At 45.2% G+C, this 19680-nt stretch overlaps 1 protein-coding gene across 3 annotated transcripts; it reads right to left on the bottom strand.

Moving 5' to 3' along the window:
* Positions 1-4746: 4746 nt before the first annotated feature.
* On the bottom strand, positions 4747-17700 carry DPPA4 (developmental pluripotency associated 4). 3 transcript variants are annotated; one of them, XM_065539218.1, is made up of 7 exons: positions 17545-17699; positions 14249-14369; positions 11836-11996; positions 11699-11749; positions 9514-9802; positions 7601-7799; positions 4747-6753 (listed from the first exon to the last, which is right to left on the bottom strand). In XM_065539218.1, exons 1-7 carry the CDS (start codon positions 17566-17568, stop codon positions 6717-6719), a joined length of 882 nt encoding a protein of 293 aa, XP_065395290.1. In that variant the 5' UTR covers positions 17569-17699; the 3' UTR covers positions 4747-6716. The 3 variants fall into 3 exon arrangements, with proteins under 3 accessions (XP_065395290.1, XP_065395291.1, XP_073889882.1); XM_065539219.1 differs by having other exon boundaries at positions 14249-14372; positions 17545-17685; XM_074033781.1 differs by lacking the exon at positions 7601-7799 and having other exon boundaries at positions 17545-17700.
* Between the last annotated feature and the right edge of the window lie 1980 nt (positions 17701-19680).

The following is a 19680-nucleotide window of genomic DNA, read 5'->3' as shown; positions in this document are numbered from 1 at the left end:
AGCAATTCTGGTTTGAGTTTTTTTTTTTGGACGCGGAGTTTCATTCTTCTTGCCTAGGCTGGAATGCAATGGTGTGATCTCAGTTCACCGCAACCTCCATCTCCCAGGTTCAAGCGATTCTCCTGCCTCAGCCTCCTTAGTAGCTGGGATTACAGGCATGCGCCACTACGACTGGCTAATTTTGCATTTTTAGTAGAGACAGGATTTCTCCATGTTGGTCAGGCTGGTCTTGAACTCTTGACCTCAGGTGATCCACCTGCCTCGGCCTCCCAAAGTGCTGGGATTATAGGCATGAGCGACCGCGCCTGGCCGCATCTCATATATTTCAGTGAAAATACAGTATGGCACAGTCAGTTTGGAAAACAGTTTGGCAGTGTCTTGTCAAGCTAAACGTACACTTAATATATGGTCCAGCAATCTCCTTCCTTGAGTATTTAGCCCAAATGAGTGAAACTTCAATATTCAAACAAAAAATTACATAAAGAGGTTTATAGAAGACTTATTTGTAATCATGAAAACCTAAAAATAACTAAATATCCCTCAAGTGGTGAATGGTTCACAAACTGTGGTACTCCCACAAAATGGAATAGCACTATTCATTAATGAAAAGGAGCAAACTAATGATACATGCAAAAACATGTATCAGTCTCAAATACATTACGTTAAATTAAATAACTCAGATGCATAACTCAGACTCATTACATTTTTACAACATCCCAGAAAAACCAAATAATTAAAGTGAAAAATAGATCAGTGGGGCTGGGCGCGGTGGCTAAAGCCTGTAATCCCAGCACTTTAGGCCGAGGTGGATGGATCACGAGGTCAGGAGTTCAAGACCAGCCTGGCCAAGAAGGTGGCACCCCATTTCTACTAAAAATACAAAAACTAGCTGGGCGTGGTGGCTCAGGCCTGTAATCCCAACACTTTGGGAGGCTGAGGCCGGCGGATGACAAGGTCAGGAGTTCGAGACCAGCCTGGCCAACATAGTGAAACCCCGTCTCTACTAAAAATACAAGAATTAGCTGGGGCTAGTGGTGCACACCTGTAGTCCCAGCAACTCGGGAGGCTGGAGTCAGGAGAATCACTTGATCCCGGGAGGCGGAGGTTGTGGTGAGCCAAGATCATGCCATTGCACTCCAGCTTGGGCAACAGAGCAAGACTCCGTCTCAAGAAAAAAAAAAAAAAAGCCGGGCCCGGTGGTGCATGCCTGTAATCCCAGCTACTCAGGAGGCTGAGACAGGAGAATGGCTTGAACCTGGGAGGCTGAGGTTGTGATGAGCCAAGACCTCGCCACTGCACTCCAGCCAGGCCAGGGCAACAGAGTGAGACTCCGTTTCAAAACGAAAAAGGCCAGGTTCGGTGGCTCATGCCTGTGATCCCAGCACTTTGGGAGGCCAAAGCGGACGGATTATGAGGTCAGGAGATCGAGACCATCCTGGCTAACACAGTGAAACCCCATCTCTACTAAAAATACAAAAAATTAGCTGCGTGTGGTGGCAGGTGCCTGTAATCGCAGCTACTTGGGAGGCTGAGGAAGGAGAATCATTACAGGCATGAGCCTGGCCTGAAACAGGAGTTTGAAGGAAGAGCAGAATGTAGAAAGTTCTTAACGTTTGCATTCTACTTAGAGCTGCATGAGTTCTGGAATGGTGAGGAATTCTTGTCCAGTCTGTGTACCTCTTTAGAACCCTCCTTGGTGTTATAAACCCCCTGATGTATTGTGGTCCTCCTCCTTGTCGTCTACCAAGGAGATAAACAAGACTTCTCTCAATCTCTAGCTCTGACGTGTACAGAAATATTAGGGGTACAGTTATGTGACACAAACTATTTCCTCTTTAATTTCCAAACTAACCATTTTTTCTCCTTTGAGATAAAATTTAGAGTGAAATGCACAGATCTTGAGTGTACACTGTAATGAGCTTTAAAAAATGAGTAGCCAGGCTGGATGTGGTGGCTTACGCCTGTAATCCTAGCACTTTGGGAGGCCGAGGTGGGTGGATCACCTGAGGTTGACAGTTCGAGACCAGCCTGACCAACATGGAGAAACTGTCTCTACTAAAACTACAAAAAATTAGCAGGGGGTGGTGGCACATACCTGTAATCCCAGCTACTCAGGAGGCTGAGGCAGGAGAATCACTTGAACCCGGAAGGCAGAGGTTGTGGTGAGCCAAGATCACACCATTGCACTCCAGCCTGGGCAACAGGAGTGAAACTCTATCTCAAAAATAAAATAAAATAAAATAAAATAAAATAGAATAAGATGAAAAATAAATGATTAGCCAATTCCTCCAATCAATATAGAAAATATTTCTATAACTAGAAAAATTCCTTTGGGGCTCTTCCAGTCAATTCCCATTACTTCCACCCTTTAGAAAACCTGTTTTGCTTTTTATCACCAAGATTAGCAATTCTTATACTCTTCTGCAGGACTCGTGATAACACATTGCTGAAACACACCCTGTGTCATTCAGTAGGTCTGAGATGAAGTAACATGCATTTCAAAGTTCCACACTAATATGGATGCTCCTGGTTTGGGAACTAAATGAGAATCACTCACATTTTATGGAAAACTTAACCTTTTTTTTTTTTGAGGTGGAGCTTTGCTATTTTTGCCCAGGCTAGAGTGCAATGGTGGGATCTTGGCTAACTGCAACCTCCACCTCCTGGGTTCAAGCAAGTCTCCTGCCTCAACCTCCCAAGTAGCTGGGATTACAGGTGTGTGCCACCATACCCGGCTAGTTTGTATTTTTGGTAGAGACAGAGTTTCACCATGTTGGCTAGGCTGGTCTCAAACTCTGGATCTCAGGTGATCCGACCCCCTGGGCCTCCCAAATTACTGGGATTACAGGTGTGTGCCACTGCACCTGGCCCTTTGTGTGTGTGTGTGGGACGGAGTCTCACTCTATTGTCCAGGCTGGAGTGCAGAGGCACAATCTTGGCTCACTGCAACCTTCACCTCCTAGGTTCAAGCGATTCTCCTGCCTCAGCCTCCTAAGTAGCTGGGATTATAGGCATGTGCTACCACGCCCAGCTAATGTTTTTTGTTTTTTGCTTTTGAGGTGGAGTTTTGCTTTTGTTGCCCAGGATGGAGTGCAATGGCGTGATCTTGGCTCACCACAACCTCTGCCTCCCGAGTAGCTGGAATTACAGGCATGTGCCACCACACCCAGCTAATTTTTGTGTTTTTAGTAGAGACAGGGTTTCTCCATGTTGGTCAGGCTGTCCTCAAATTCCCAACCTCAGGTGGTCTGCCCCCCTCGGCCTCCCAAAATACTGAGATTACAGGCGTTAGCCACTGTGCCTGGCCTAATTTTGTATTTTTAATAGAGACAGGGTTTCACCATGTTGCTCAGGCTGGTCTCAAACTCTTCCTGACCTCAGGTGATCCACCCGCCTGGCCTTTCAAAGTGCTGGGATTACAGGCGTGAGCCACCACACCCGGCCAATTTTAACTTTATTTGAATACAGAGATTGTCCTTTTGTTACTTTTCTTTCCAGACTTTTTTTTTTTTTTTCTTGAGGCAGGGTCTCTGCTCTGTTGCCCAGGCTGGAAGGGCAGTGGTGCAATCACGGCTCACTACAGCCTCGACCTCCAGCTCAAGCAATCCTGCCATTTTGGCCACCCCAGTAGCTGGGACTACTAGCCACAGGCCGCCACAGCTGGCTAATTTTTGTATTTTGGTGAAAGGGTTTCAACGTGTTGCCCAGGCTGGTCTCGAACTCCTGGGCTCAAGTCATCTGCCAGCCTCAGTCTCCCAAGTGTTGGGATTACAGGTATGAGCCACTGCCCCTGGCCTCTGTGGCCCTTCACAAATGGCTATGTCTAAGTGTCATTCAAAGCAAGGTAGACTCAATTAGCCTGAGACAACAGGTGTAATCTGGACTAATTGTTCCCTCATGATTAGATTTACATTATCTTTTTGGCAATGATATTGTGTACTTCCCATCGTTTATCAGAAAAGACATTTTAGTTTGTAACATTCTTGGTGGTGCTAAGTTGGAATCCTTGGTTTAGGTGGCTGTAGCTAAACTCCAATTTTTGTGTCCATAAACTCCATCATGCCAAAATACAGAAATTTTATTTCCATCAGCAATGTGGTCAGAGGCCCTGACCAACATTTACCCTTGGAAGCTGCCATGTCCCTTTGGTGCCAAGAGAAATTTGGAAGGCTGGCTCCAGGTTTCCCACACCAGTTACAACGTGGGCACAGACCTATTTGTACAAACATTACCTTAACATCCAGATGGGATATTGGGAATACAAACCTCTTCTCTCAGCTCCCCCACAAAACAGCAAGATGTCATGCCTCTGCCAGGGAACTCATCTGAGACACAGGGAGTTTATAGCTCCAACTGTCTTCCTCTTAGTATTCTGGGAGTATAGCCGGCAGACAGGGAGTGGGGGACTGAATGTGGTGATAGGAACTTTGGGGGAGGCCTGTGAAAATTAGGGTGATGTGGTGAGTTATGTAACTTTAAAATTTTATCTTGCCGGGGCAAGAAGGATGAGTAAATAAACTGTCTTACTGGTAGACTCCAATTATTAATTTATTTTGTATAGAGAGAAATTTAAGTTTATTGAAATATGTTAGAACCAGGGAGGTATCTACCAGCAGAATAATAAAGCAAAGGAAATTTCCAAATTAATAGAAAGGAAGGAAATGGAATAGAAACTTGACCCATCCAAAGAAAGCAGGATAGAAGTTTAAAAAGGAAACAAAATTAAAACGAACAATACACATAGTATAAGAAAAAAATGTCTTATTATTTATTACACTGAACAATTCTGACCACCAACAACCAATGGGGTCCAGGAGAGAAGAACATCTTGCTTCTCAACAAACTTTCCTCCTTTGCTTTAACATTTTTGAGGATTCTTTCCCAAACCTATTACATCTGAATTATGATGGTTACAAATTTTCCAACTCTGCCACTCCTTCCAGTGCATTATTTTTAGTATCTTCATTAAAGGTGCAAAATAAAATAAAATAAAAATAATAGAAATTCCGTACTTGTAATAACAAAACAATGTTGGAAACTGTCATTAAATCAGGACAAGTGAAAAACAGATCTGTTCCCAGACTCACAGGACTATAAATTTAGGAAGTACACAAAAAAATTAAAAATTAATTACACTCAATAGGATACATTAAATATGTACAGTTTTTGTATGTCAATCATACCTAAGTAGTTTTAAAAACAAATGATCCCACCCATACCGCCAACTAATAAAGAACAAACAAATGAGTCATACAAAAGAAAAATCACACATTTTGGTTTACTCCTACTTTTTTTTTTTTTTTTTGAGATGGAGTCTCGCTCTGTCGCCCAGGCTGGAGTGCAGTGGCCGGATCTCAGCTCACTGCAAGCTCCGCCTCCCGGGCTCACGCCATTCTACTGCCTCAGCCTCCCGAGTAGCTGGGACTACAGGCGCCCGCCACCTCGCCCGGCTAGTTTTTTGTATTTTTTTAGTAGAGACGGGGTTTCACCGTGTTAGCCAGGATGGTCTCGATCTCCCAACCTCGTGATCCGCCCGTCTCGGCCTCCCAAAGTGCTGGGATTACAGGCTTGAGCCACCATGCCCGGCCTACTCCTACTTTTAAGAACACTAACAATAAAATTTGCATGCAACGAATACGGTTCCCTAAATACAACAGATGAATTATTTTATATACACATCTTATTTTTATTTATGGAGAATCGGTTAATAAACACATTTTAAGTTCAACATATTATGTATTTATGAGTGGAAAGCAACCTTAAACATTTTTAACACCAGAAATATACAAAACAATTATAAGTGAAATAATACAAAGTCCTTGTGTTTTGATCCTGGAGTCAAACCACAGAAATCTCAGGTTAAGAGAACTTTGAAAAATATTGTTTCGAATATTAAAAATCATGTGTTTGAGGAAGGGAGAGAATTAACAGCCTTTATTTGCCTTAAAATACTTTATGTTTTATGAAATTGCAATTGGAATGAAGCAGCTCCTAAAGTAGTCAGTGTTCAGAGGAAAAGAAAATTGAGCACAAGAGCCAGTTGAGTTTTACTCAACTCCTTCACAATGCTCAGCTGAAGAACTTCTCACTTAAAAGACCTGTTGAAGATCAGGCACAGTGGCTCATGCCCATAATCCCAGTATTTTGGAAGGCCGAGGCGGGTGATTACTTGAGTCCAGGAGTTCGAGACTAACCTGGCCAACATAGGGAAACCCCATCTCTACTTAAAAAAAAAAAAAAAAAAAAGCTGGGTGTGGTGGCTGGTGCCTGTAATCCCAGCTACTCAGGAGGCTGAGGCAGGAGAATCACTTGAACTCAGGAGGCAGAGATTGCACTGAACTGAGATTGAACAAGTGCACTCCAGCCTGGGCAACAGAGTGAGACACTGTCTCAAAAGACAAAACAAAACAGAGCTGCTGCTGAAGTCATGTCTATTTTAGAAAAGTAGTACGAATGAGTTTTTCTATATATTAGCTACAATTTATGGTAATTTGCGAAATGTTTTTCCGTTTTTAAATCTGAGAGTCTCTATCTCCACTCACAAAGCAACAGGCACTGCTAGGGCTCTTAGGCTAACATCTGCCACCCCACCAGTCTGCATGGTCCATAAACAGGTGTGCAGAGGACCAGAGTTCACCTGTCAGCAGCCCCGCGGAATCCGACTCTCCAGACTTTCTGCCATTAATTACCATAGATGTGGCCTTTTTCCTGATATTCTATTCCCATTGGAGGCTTTTTATTAAGACCTTGTTCCTATAAAGCAAATAAAATGTTTGTTTTCAAAAAGTTAAGAATCAAGAAATATCAAAAATAGCCAAGAAACCCGTTGCTGGAATGCTGTTGAAATTGCCCTTACAACTTTAGGATCATAGGTAACAAGCCTATGACGCTGTCATTCGAGAATGAAGATCATTAGCCAAGTTAGCATGCCTCTGAAATATGTTCCCCGACTTGTGCGAACCATGGACAAGAGACCTTGGAGGGGCTCTTTGCATCACTTTCCCAAAAACCCAAGTATGTCATTAAAGGACTACCCAAAGTGACCTCCTCACTTCTATTCAACTTGCTTGGCATAGAGAGATTATCAAAATACAGCAAAAAGCAGGATATCCCAAAGGAAAAGCCAATCACACATTCACACACTTCCTCCTGTGGGAGATGGTCTTGCTATGTTTCCCTGGCTGAGAAATTACCGATCTAGTCAATTCTTCCCTTAACTTAAGGAATCTCTTCTTTGATATTGACGTTATTCCAGGTGTTTGTATGTGCACCATCCCTGTTTAGACTGTAGGCTACTTAAAGGAAGAGCTTTTCTACTAGTCATTATTTCTGTGTAGGGCATACACTTTGAATATAGTAATTATACAATGTTTGTTGCTCCCAGAATTCTGTGTCTCCAGGTAGAAGCGTTAAACCCTGACACAGAAATGCTTTCTGTTTCCTGGGGATAAACTTAACTGAGTAATGATTTTCTTGAAACTCTTTACTGACAATTTGAGCTTGAAATACATGGCTATATAAGATTAATGTGTATCTTGACTTTCTGCAATTGAAAATCCAGCACCCACTTTTAGTTTGTAGAAAAGCATCAGGTAATTACCTGTGAACACATTTGGGGCACAACATATTGTCTTCAAGATGCGGGGGTGGAAAATTGGAGGCAGGAAGCAAGAAGAGTGCACTCACTCTCCCTTCTTGCTTTTCTGGAACCCAGGCTTGACCAGCATGAAACTGCAGGTGAACCCAACCATCTGTGTCTGCAGGGAGACTTTTCCCATGGACCACACACCACCTGACACCTGGCGAAGGAGAGAGACAGGCACCCACACACCAGGATGACATACCGAAGTAAGGCTGCATTATGGCCCATCACCCTTGATTGACCAACTCCAAGATGTGAACCCTGAAATCCTAACTTAACCTCTTCTCTATTCTGTTCTCCTTTAGAAAAGCATACAAGACAGTTCCTGTTAAAACTTAAAAATCTAGGCGGGGCACGGTGGCTCATGCCTGTAATCCCAGCACTTTGGGAGGCCAAGGCGGGCGGATCATGAGGTCAGGATATCGAGACCATCCTGGCTAACACTGTGAAACCCCGTCTCTACTAAAAATACAAATTAGCCGGGCGTGGCGGCGGGCGCCTGTAGTCCCAGCTACTTGGGAGAATGAGGCAGGAGAATGGCGTGAACCTGGGAGGCGGAGCTCGCAGTGAGCCATGATCACACCACTGTACTACAGCCTGGGCGACAGAGCAAGACTCCGTCTCAAATAAACAAACAAACAAACAAATAAATAAATCTAGTTGGAAGTAGTATAGTTGTAGGTGGGCAGATGGTAGAAAGACTAACCCAGAGTGTCTGGAAAGGGCTTCATGAAACAAGCTCAGGGGCCCCAGCTCTGAACACACATTGGATTGTGCTAAACAGTTTATTGTCTTCTTTTGTTGTATTTTCTGTAATTCTTACAACATATAAGCTAGGTGTCGCCCATTTTACAATGAAAACACTGGGAAATATTTTAAATAACTTATTAATGCCATTCTGGGGCTCAGCTGCAGGCAATTAATTTTAGATCTTACTTTTAAATTGCTTAGGCCGGGTGCGGTGGCTCACGCCTGTAATCCCAGCACTTTGGGAGGCCGAGGCGGGCGGATCACAAGGTCAGGAGATCGAGACCATCCTGGCTAACACTGTGAAACCCCGTCTCTACTAAAAATGCAAAAAATTAGCCGGGCGAGGCGGCGGGCGCCTGTAGTCCCAACTACTCGGGAGGCTGAGGCAGGAGAATGGCGTGAACCCGGGAGGCGGAGCTTGCAGTGAGCCGAGATCGCGCCACTGCACTCCAGCCTGGGCGACTAAGCGAGACTCTGTCTCAAAAAAAAAAAAATAAAATAAAATAAAATTGCTTAAAGGGGAAAGAAAGAAAACCAAACTGCTATCCTCTTCTGATGCCATCAATCATTTAAAGCAGTGGTTCTCAAACTGTGGTCCCCAGACCAGCATCCTTACTGCTGCCCGGAAAACTGAGAAATGCAAACTCTCGCTGGGTGCAGTGGCTCACACCTGTAATCCCAGCATTCTGGGAGGCCGAGGCAGGCGGATCATCTGAGGTCAGGAGTTTGAGACCAGCCTGACCAACATGGAGAAAACCCGTCTCTATTAAAAATACAAAATTAGCCGGGCATGGTTGCGCCTGCCTGTAATCCCAGCTACTCAGGAAGGCTGAAGCAGGCGAATTGCTGGAACCCGGGAGGTTGAGGTTGTGGTGAGCCAAGATCGCACCACTGCACTCTAGCCTGGGCAACAAGAACGAAACTCTGTCTCAAAAAAAAAAAGAAAGAAATGCAAATGCTCAGGTCCTGTCCTAGACCTGAATTAGAAACTCTGTGGGCAGGGTCCAGGAATCGCCGGCCCTCAAAGGCATTTTGATATACCCTAAAAATATATCAGGCATTAATCTCTACTAAGCTTATTTCCCCACTGGACCAGAATAAGCTCTTCGTGTTGGGCTTACCACAGGCCTCTTGTGGAGATTCCACTGCCTCTGGCGTCCTCGCCCTGGCCGAAATTCTCGCCCAGGAGGCCAGCAAAGCCTCTGGGGCAGAAGTTGTCACCACAACTGTATTAACTCCCTCAAGGAGAGCAGTGGAATCTTCCAGGGCAGGCGGCCCCTCCGCAGGGGGAAGGGCCACTTCAGGAGGATGTGTCTCAGAACTTTGCAGGGACGTTTCCCCTTTTTCCACCTTTAATTTTTTTTTCAATGATTTCCGGATTTTGGCCTCTTTTGCTGTGCTAGGAAAATCCTACAGAAAGGGTTAGATAATAAAGATAAAAATAAAGATTAAAATTCTAACAAAAATAAATGGCCTCAGAGTTAAGAAGTTCTTGATCAAATGCAAAGTTTCACTTAGACAGGAGGTCTAGGTTCAAGAGATCCACTGTACAACTTGGTTAATTACAATGTACTGTCTTCTTGAAAATTGCACAGTTGGCTGCACATGGCTCAGGTCTGTAATCCCAGCACTTTGGGAGGCCAAGGTTGGTGAAACACTTGAGGTCAGGAGTTCAAGAACAGCCCTGGCCAACGTGGTGAAACCGCATCTCTACTAAAAATACAAAAATTATCCAGGCGTGGTGGTTCATGCCTGCAATCCCAGCTACTCAGGGGGCTGAGACTGGGGTATCACTTGAACCAGGGAGGCGGAAGTTGCAGTGAGCCTGCACTCCAGCCTAGGTGACAGAGGGAGACTCTGTCTTTAAAAAAAAAAGAAAGAAAGAAAATTGCTGGCCGGGCACAGTGGCTCACGCCTGTAATCCCAGCACTTTGGGAGACCGAGGTGAGCGGATCACGAGGTCAGGAGTTCTAGACCAGCCTGGCCAACATGGTGAAACCCTGTCTCTACTAAAAATACAAACATCAGCCAGGCGTGGTGGCAGGTGCTGTAATCCCAGCTACTCTGGAGGCTGAGGCAGGAGAATCACTTGAACCCAGGAGGTGGAGGTTGCAGTGAGCTGAGATTGCGCACTGCACTCCAGCCTGAGCAACAAGAGCGAAACTTTGTCTTAAAAAAAAAAAAAAGAAAGAAAGAAAACCTGGGCACGGTGGGGCTCACGCCTGTAATCCCAGCACTTTGGGAGGCTGAGGTGGGCAGATCACCTGAGGTCGGGAGTTTGAGACCAGCCCGACCAACATGGAGAAATGCCGTCTCTATTAAAAATCCAAATTAGCCAGGTGTGGTGGCGCATACCTGTAATCTCAGCTACTCGGGAGGCTAAGGCGGGAGAATCATCTGAATCCGGGAGGCAGCGGATGCATGGAGCGAAATTCTGTCTCAATAATTATAATAATAATAATAATAATAATATAGTATGTAAAGTGATGTATGTATTAATTAGCTTGAGTTAGCCATTCCACAATGTATACGTATTTCAAAGCCATGTGCTGTACATGATAAAAATATACAATTTTTGTCAATTAAAAAAATTTAAGTGCTGCCTCTTTTTATTTTTGAGACAGCGTTTCACTCTTGTGCCCAGGCTGGAGTGCAATGGTGCATCTCAGCTCACGGCAACCTCTGCCTCCTGGTTTCAAGCAATTCTACTGCCTCAGCCTCCTGAATAGCTGGGATTACACACATGCACCACCACACCTGGCTAATTTTTGTATTTTTAGTAGAGACAGGATTTCACCATGTTGGCCAGGCTGGGCTGCCTCATTTTTATTATTCTTTGCAGACTTGGTGAGAAGTAGGGATGGAAGGCCAGGCACGGTGGCTCACACCTGTAATCCCAGCACCTTGGGAGGCCGAGGTGGGCAGACCACGAGGTCAGGAGTTCAAGACCAGCCTGACCAAAATAGTGAAACCCCACCTCTACTAAAAATACAAAAAATTAGCTGGGCGTGGTGGCGGGTGCTTGTAATCTCAGCTACTTAGGAGGCTGAGGCAGGAGAATTGCTTGAATTCGGGAGGTGGAGGTTGCAGTGAGCTGAGATGGTGCCACAGCACTCCAGTCTGGGTGACAGTGTGAGACTCCATCTCAAAAAAAAAAAAAAGGAAAGCAGGCATGGAAAATACTGTTCTTTCTTAGAACTAGGGGTGGAGGGACAAGCGGAGGCTAAGACAGCTCCTTTACTCACTTTTGAGGCTACAATAGGTAATTAGGATAAGCACTGAAACGTACATCCTTTAAAAAGTTACCTTTTGATTTGGGTAGGCAAAGGCACACAGGCGCTTATATGCATCCAATTTCTAAGACAACAGAAAACTGAGTTAGTAAGGCAAGTAAGGTTCCTACCCTTCCTCCCAGCAGTACCATCCCCAGCCTAGGCCCTCACCTGGCCTTTGGAGCTCAGCTTCAATTGTTGGCACCAGGCCCGCAGAATGTCCCGGTGAATCAGATTAACAGGTGGCAGTTTAGAGGGTAATGGAGGGATTGGTATCTTCCTCTGAGGTCTGGGGTTGTCACTGCACTCTGCCTTCTTCTTAGGACAGAGCACTGAAGGAGAATGGAATCAAATTAGTAGTAATTAACTTTGTGTACCTTTTCAGAATTTCAAAAGTAAAATCACTGTTTTTTTTTTTTTTTTTTGAGAGTCTTGCTTTGTCGCCCGGCTGGAGCGCAGTGGCGCAATCTTGGCTCCCTGTAACCTCCGCCTCCTGGGTTCAAGCGATTCTCCTGCCTCAGCCTCCTGAGAAGCTGGGATTACAGATGCCCACCACCACGCCCGGCTAATTTTTTTTCTATTTTTAGTGGAGGTGAAGTTTCACCATGTTGGCCAAGCTGGTCTCGAACTCCTGAACTTGTGATCTGCCCACCTAGGCCTCCCAAAGTGCTAGGATTACAGGCCTAAGCCACCGCGCCCGGCCTAAAATCAGTTTTAGTTATTAATAGTTCAATCCCTCTCAAACCTAGGACTTACCACTTCTAAATCCCAGTTTTATTCCTCAATCTCCCCACTACTCAGGTACACGTGCTCCTTTGTGAACCCTTTAGTCCACAGAACCCAGGTGGTGGCACCGGAGATGCCACTTCCATCCCAGGGGAATTATCACTGTCTTAGACTTGAGATCATACCTTTGTGAACCCCTTAATCCACAGAACCCAGGTGGTGGCACCAGAGATGGCACTTCCACCCGAGGGGAATTACCGCTGTCTTAGACTTGAGATCATACTCAGTGGTGTCCTCTACACACAGAGCAAACTCAACACCTGACAATACTACACAGGCAACCACTAATATTCCTAATTCTGCCAGCCCACCCTAGTCAGGGCAGCACTCTGGTTTCATAGCAGGTATGCTTCCTTAGCTGAGCTGTGTTTCTGTTCATCCTGCTTCTGCACCTCACATACCTTGTCTTCATTCAGTAAAGATATTTGGCTAGGCACAGTGGCTCACACTGTAATCCCAGCACTTTGGGAGGCCGAGGTGGGGGGATAACCTGAGGTCAGGAGTTTGAGACCAGCATGGCCAACATGGTGAAATGCTGTCTCTACTAAAAAAAAAAAAAAAAATTCGCTGGGCATGATGGCACATGCCTGTAATCTCAGTTACTTGGGAGGCTGAGGCTGGATAACTGTTTGAATCCGGGAGGCAGAGGTTTTAGTGGGCCAGGATCATGCCAAAAAAATGTCTAAGGCTGGGTCTGGTGGCTTACACCTGTAATCCCAGCACTTTAGGAGGCCAAGGCAGATGGGTCACTTGAGGCCAAGAGTTCACAACCAGCCTGGCCAATATGGTAAAATCCCGTCTCTACTAAAAATACAAAAATCAGCCAGGCATGGTGGCACACGCCTGCAATCCTAGCTAACTTGGGAGGCTAAGACAGGACAATCGCTTGAACCAGGGAGGCAGAGGTTGCAGGGAACTGAGATGGTGCCACCACACTCTAGCCTGGATGACAGACCAACACCCTGTCTTGGTGTCTCAAAAAAAAAGACACAGCCTGTAATGACACTTAGAGTTAGTAGGGTTTACTGTGTACATATTACTTCTTTTTTTTTTTTTTTTTTTGAGACAGAGTCTTGCTCTGTCGCCCAGGCTGGAGCGCAGTGGCCGGATCTCGGCCCACTGCAAGCTCCGCCTCCCGGGTTTACGCCATTCTCCTGCCTCAGCCTCCCGAGTAGCTGGGACTACAGTTGCCCGCCACCTCGCCCGGCTAGTTTTTTTTTTTTTGTATTTTTTAGTAGAGACGGGGTTTCACTGTGTTAGCCAGGATGGTCTCGATCTCCTGACCTCGTGATCCGCCCGTCTCGGCCTCCCAAAGTGCTGGGATTACAGGCTTGAGCCACCGCGCCCGGCCATTACTTCTTAGGCATAGTGTAAGTACTTCACTTAATTATTCTATGTAAATTTTAACACTCCATTCCCACACCCGAATAAAGGTAGATATTGTTCAAACTTATTTTTAGAATAGGTAGTCCGGTTTCAAGAATGGGTCTTCAAATTTACAGCTGTCTGTTCCCAAATCATTGCACATTGAAATTCTTAACTCCAAGTAGCAAGTGAAGGAAAAAATGATCAACAGAACCAAATATGCTGTGGAAGTCTGAAGATAGGAAGGGATCGGTTAGGGCAATGGTGACCAAAAGATGCTTCAGGAAGGTGCAGTTTAAGCTAGACTCCCATGAACTGTAGGATTTGCAAAATATATGACGGAAATTTCTTCCCTGGCTTTTCTTCTTCAGAAAAATTCCTCTGGCTTCTAAGACCTGAGAAAGTGGGATTTGAGGATTTGAAGACCTCTTACCTTTATTGCCTTTGACAGACTTTTTTTCTTTGGTTCCCTTTGCTGATGTTCCTGGCAAAGCAATCATGTTTGGTTGATTAGAAGTTTGCTGATCCTCTTCCCTCGACTTCTCTGTGGAGGTCTACTGGGAACAGAGGAGCTGGTCAGTCATTCCTCCAGTGTCCAAACCACACATACACTACCTGCCTCAAGATAACTCACTTCTAAGGCACCAAGGCAGTCACTGGACTCCACTGGCAGTGTGGATTCTCCTCTGGGTATCATCTTAATACACACTGTCATGCAGGCCAGGCGTTGTGGCTCACGCCTGTAATCCAAGTGCTTTAGGAGGACAAGGCAAGAGGATCGCTTGAGTCCAGTAGTTGGATACCAGCCTGAGCAACAACAAGTGAAACCTTGCCTCTACAAAAAGGAAACAAGATTAGCTGAGCATGGTGGTACATGCCTGTAGCCCGAGCTACTCAAGAGACTGAGGTAGGAGAATCACTTGAGCCAGGGAGGTAGGTAGAGGCTGCATCGCTGCACTCCAACCTGGGTGACAGAATGAGACTGTCTCAAAAAAAAAAAAAAAAAAAAAAAAAAAAAAGAAAGGCCCTTAACTCACCTACTGTATTCCATCATCTCTCACCTGAAGAATTTTTTTCCCCCAATCCTTCATTCTTGACCCCTTCCAAATAAATTATTTTCTAACACTGTTGGCAGAGTGACACATCCTTTCAGTGGTTTATTGCTCTCAGCATAAAAATAATTGTCTTTAACATTACCTACCAGACTCTTACCTTCTATTTCACACTGCTCTCCCTACCCAAGCTCCAGCCGCGTAATTCCTTTCCTTTCCAAAGTTGTTACACATTCCTCAGCCCCAACCTCCACCCTACTTCTATTTACACTTTAAAATCTTATACCTTAAAAATCTTCCTCTTTTAAGTGTTATTTAACCTGGGAACCCCTTCTAGTCCTTTCAGACAAATCTACTACATACTGTCTCATTTCTACTACTTGTTAATTGCAATTAAATTTGTTTGTGTGATTTGATTAATGATTGACACTCCTCTTGACTATAAGCTCCATGAGGATAGCATTTCTTTCCTTTTCATCATAGGCACTCATAAATATTGGTTAATTGAATCAAAGGAAGCAAAGTGGGAGTGAAGAAAAGTTGTTTAATCCAGAGACAGTAATATATATTGATCCCCTGTCTCATACCAGGCATTCGCTTTGATATGTTCCTTATTTTCATTCTTTTTTAAAAAATATTTATTTATTAGCCGGGCGCGGTGGCTCAAGCTTGTAATCCCAGCACTTTGGGAGGCCGAGACGGGCGGATCACGAGGTCAGGAGATCGAGACCATCCTGGCTAACACGGTGAAACCCCGTCTCTACTAAAAAAAATACAAAAAAACTAGCCGGGCGAGGTGGCGGACGCCTGTAGTCCCAGCTACTCGAGAGGCTGAGGCAGGAGAATGGCGTGAACCCGGGAGGCGGAGCTTTCAGTGAGCTGAGATCCAGCCACTGCACTCCAGCCTGGGCGACAGAGCGAGACTCCGTCTCAAAAAAAATAAATCATTTATTAAAGAAAAGGGCTTGCTCTTTCACCCAGGCTGGAATGCAGTGGCAGGACGGTAACTCACTCCAATCTCTACCTCCTCAAGTGATCCTTTGCCTCAGTCTCCTGAGTAGCTGGGACTACAGGTACCACCACGCCTGGCTAATGTTTCGTAGAGATGAGGTGTTGGGATTAAAGGCGTGAGCCACAGCGCCCAAGGGCTCCCTATATTCTTTTTATTTGAGAGGAGTCTCGCTCTGTCGTCCAGGCTGGAGCGCAGTGGCACAATCTCAGCTCACTGCAACCTCCACCTCCCGGGTTCAAGCAGTTCTCTGCCTCAGCCTCCCGACTAGCTGGAATTACTGGCGCTCGCCATGACGCCCAGCTGGTTTTCGTGGTTTCACCATGCTGGCCAGGCTGGTCTCAAACTCCTGGCCTCAAGTGATCCGCCCACCTCGGCCTCCCAAAGTGCTGGGATTACAGGCATGTGCCACTGTGCCTGGTCTTGGCCTTCCTTATTTTCATTCATTTAATTCTCATAGCAATCTGGCAACAATTTACTTCTCAGACACAGAAGCTGAGGATCAGAGGTAACATAAAGACACACAGATTAAGAGTACGTTAGATATAAATTAAAATTTAAATATCAAGGCTGGGCTCCGTGGCTCAAACCTGTAATCCCAGCACTTTGGGGAGGCCGAGGTGGGCTAATGGAGGTCAGGAGTTCGAGACCAGCCTGGTCAACATATCGAAACTCAATCACTACCAAAAATACCAAAACTACCTGGGCGTGGTGGTGCGCGCCTGCAGTCCCAGGCTGAGTCAGGAGAATCGCTTGAACCGGGAGGCAGAGGCTGCAGTGAGCCGAGATCGGCTACTGCACTCCAGCCTGGGCGACAGAGTGAAACTCGATTCATTAAAAAAAATAATAATCTCAATTACTTCTTCCTACCACCCTTTTCTCCTGTTACCATTTCCCTCTAGCCCCGATATTCAGTTAATTCTTTCTGACAGGACAAAGCACCTCTTCAAAACAGAAAAACCGGCGGGCAGCAGCGGCGCGCGCCTGTGGTCCCAGCAGCACTTTGGAAGGCCGAGGTGGGAGGATCGCTTCAGCCTGGGAGGTCGAGGTTGCAGTGAGCAGTGATGGTGCCACTGCACTCCAGCCCGGGAGACAAAGTGAGAGACCCTGTTCCAAAACTAACCTGAAAGCCTGATTTTTTAACTTTTTCTTTTGAGATGGAGTTTCGCTCTTGTTGCCCAAGCTGGGGGTGCAATGGCGCCTTCTCGGCTCACCACAACCTCCGCCTCCCGGGTTCAAGCGATTCTCCTGCTTCAGCCTCCCGAGTAGCTGGGATTACAGGTGTGCGCCACCACACCCAGCTAATTTTGTATTTTTAGTAGAGACGGGGTTTCTCCATGGTGGTCAGGCTGGTCTCGAACTCCCGACCTCAGGTGATCCGTCCGCCTCGGCCGCCCAAAGTGCTGGGATTACAGGCGTGAGCCACCGCGCCCGGCCTCTTTCTTTCCCCCTCAACTAACCCTAGAAAACCTCATTTCTTGTCTCCTCACTCCAATATACCAGGCTGCAATCATGTTCTTGGGCTTTACTCTTAAAAAAAAAAAAAAGTCAAGAGGAGAAAATTCGAAGGCGCATTCTTTTCTCCTCAATAGAAAAATCAAGAGTGCCCAGGGAAGACAGAAACACGAAGACGAAGACAGAAAACAAATCCACTAAAACTGTACTGACCTCCTTGCCTTTTGCCTTCTCCATACTTGTAGAAGCGGAGCCTCGCAAATGCTTCCAAAATGGCCCCAGCCCTAAGATTGCTGTTTGCAAAGTCTCCTCCCACTTCCTGCCGCCCGAAGACCCTTTTTCTCCCCTCCTCACCTCTTATTTTCTTCTCCCCGTCTGTTCCCTCCCCCACAATTTGTAAATGCTAAAATTGCATTCTTTCTTATTCATGGGGTGACCTTTGTCTGGGTGGAATTACTAATACCATTCCTGGCCCTTTTCTGTGCACTTTAAATGTAATTATCCAAAGTATGGTTCCGGAGACTTTGGGAGATTCAGGACTCCTTCAGAACGATTCTACAGAGAGAGAAAAAAAAAATGTGGCCAGAGACTTGAGCAGGATGTGTGAAGGGATTTAATAATGGGACTTGTGTAAACAGTAGACTTCAGGGACCAGACTGGCGGCTTGAAGAAAGCTATTTTCTCGTACCAAATACATTCCATTTCCTAAGTTACTCACTCAACTAAAATTCCAGGTTTCTCTGTACTAATACCCAGCATCATTTCATCTGCCAACGAACTAATAATAGTAGCTCTTAAAGTCTATAGAATATTTGTTATTTATTTATTTTGTAGAGGGCAAGTTGGGTGTGGGTGGGGAATCTCGCTATTTTGACCAGGCTGGTCTCGAACTCCTGCCCTCAAGTGATTCTCCAGCCTTGTCCTCCCAAAGTGTTGGGATTACAGGCGTGAGCCACCACTCCCAGCCCAAGTATTTTTTTATATCTCAAATTGAGGGTTTAAAACTCAGTCATTATTGTTCCCCATTTTATATATGACTAAAGTTTGGTATAAAATTTTATTGGTAACTTTTCCAATAGCACAGTAAGTGAACCCCTAACCTACTGACTCCCAAAGAAGTTCAAGTTTTTCTCCTTAAAATAATTTGAAAAATCCTTCCTCAGATCAATGTTCCCTGTCAGGTTGTCAAGAGATGTGAAGTGAAGGAAGCAGTGGCTGTGCGACTGAAACCCTCCCTTGTCAGGGTCCAAAGTCTCCTTCGTTCTTTGGTTTACTTTGTTGTATTTTTTTCGCTTGTCCTAAAATGATAAATAAGAGACTATCTTTAATCCAAATGGTGTTAGTAATCTGCTCACAGGCTAGAAATCCACGGACAGAGAAAGTAAGTAAACGGAGCCTAGGAATGGAGAAGGAAGTGCAGGTTGTGGACTGGGCAACCCCCAAGGTGGCAAAGAGGAAACCAGGTGAGTTGAGGTCATCTGGGAGATATTAGGGCTTTGATTTAACAATTCTTTACTACAGCCTTTGATAACCACCAGTATGACTTACTAGTTAAGGTTTGTGTATAGAGTGTATAATTGAATCATCTTTCTTTTCTCAGTGTAATTGAATGTAACATTCAGAATAATTGGAGTACTGGGCTGGGCGTGGTGGCTCACGCCTGTAATCCCAGCACTTTGGGCAGCTGAGGTGGGCAAGTCACTTGAGTTCAGGAGTTTGAGACCAGCCTGGCCAACAATGCAGAACCCCTTCTCTACTAAAAATACAAAAATTAGCCGGGCATGGTGGTGCGTGCCTGTAATCCCAGCTATTGAGGAGGCTGAGGCAGGAGAATTGCTTGAGCCGGAGAGGCAGAGGTTGCAATGAGTCGAGATGGTGCCCCCACACTGCAGCTTGGGTGACAGAGCGACACTCCATCTCAAAACAAACAAACAAACAGAATAATTGGAGTTCTGAATTAAATATAAACTGAGGCACTGAAACATCTAATTCTGGGCAAGGTACAAACTAATTTGGTATGAACAGATGGAGTGTATATTGGGATTAATCATTTATAAATTATTGGGTCCACTACTATTTCTGGGAACACAATTCTAAAAGAATTGCACCAACCATTTAAAACATGGGTTAGCCGACATCCTATACATAAAATAAATTAGTACAATTTAATTTAAAATGTTTGGAAATAACTGGAAATAATATTACTGAGTTCTGGAAATAAGCAAAAAGCCAAATATGGTCGGCTCCTGCCTGTAATCTCAGCATTTAGGGGGGCTGAGGTAGAAGGATTGCCAGAACCCGGGAGTTTAAGACCAGCCTGGGCAATTTAGTGAAATCCTGTCTCTACAA

Source organism: Macaca fascicularis, chromosome 2, assembly GCF_037993035.2.
Source record: "Macaca fascicularis isolate 582-1 chromosome 2, T2T-MFA8v1.1".
In the NCBI taxonomy this organism is placed as follows: domain Eukaryota; kingdom Metazoa; phylum Chordata; class Mammalia; order Primates; family Cercopithecidae; genus Macaca; species Macaca fascicularis.
The sequence above is the reverse complement of the archived record's forward strand: the minus strand, read 5'-3'. Positions and strand labels throughout refer to the sequence as shown.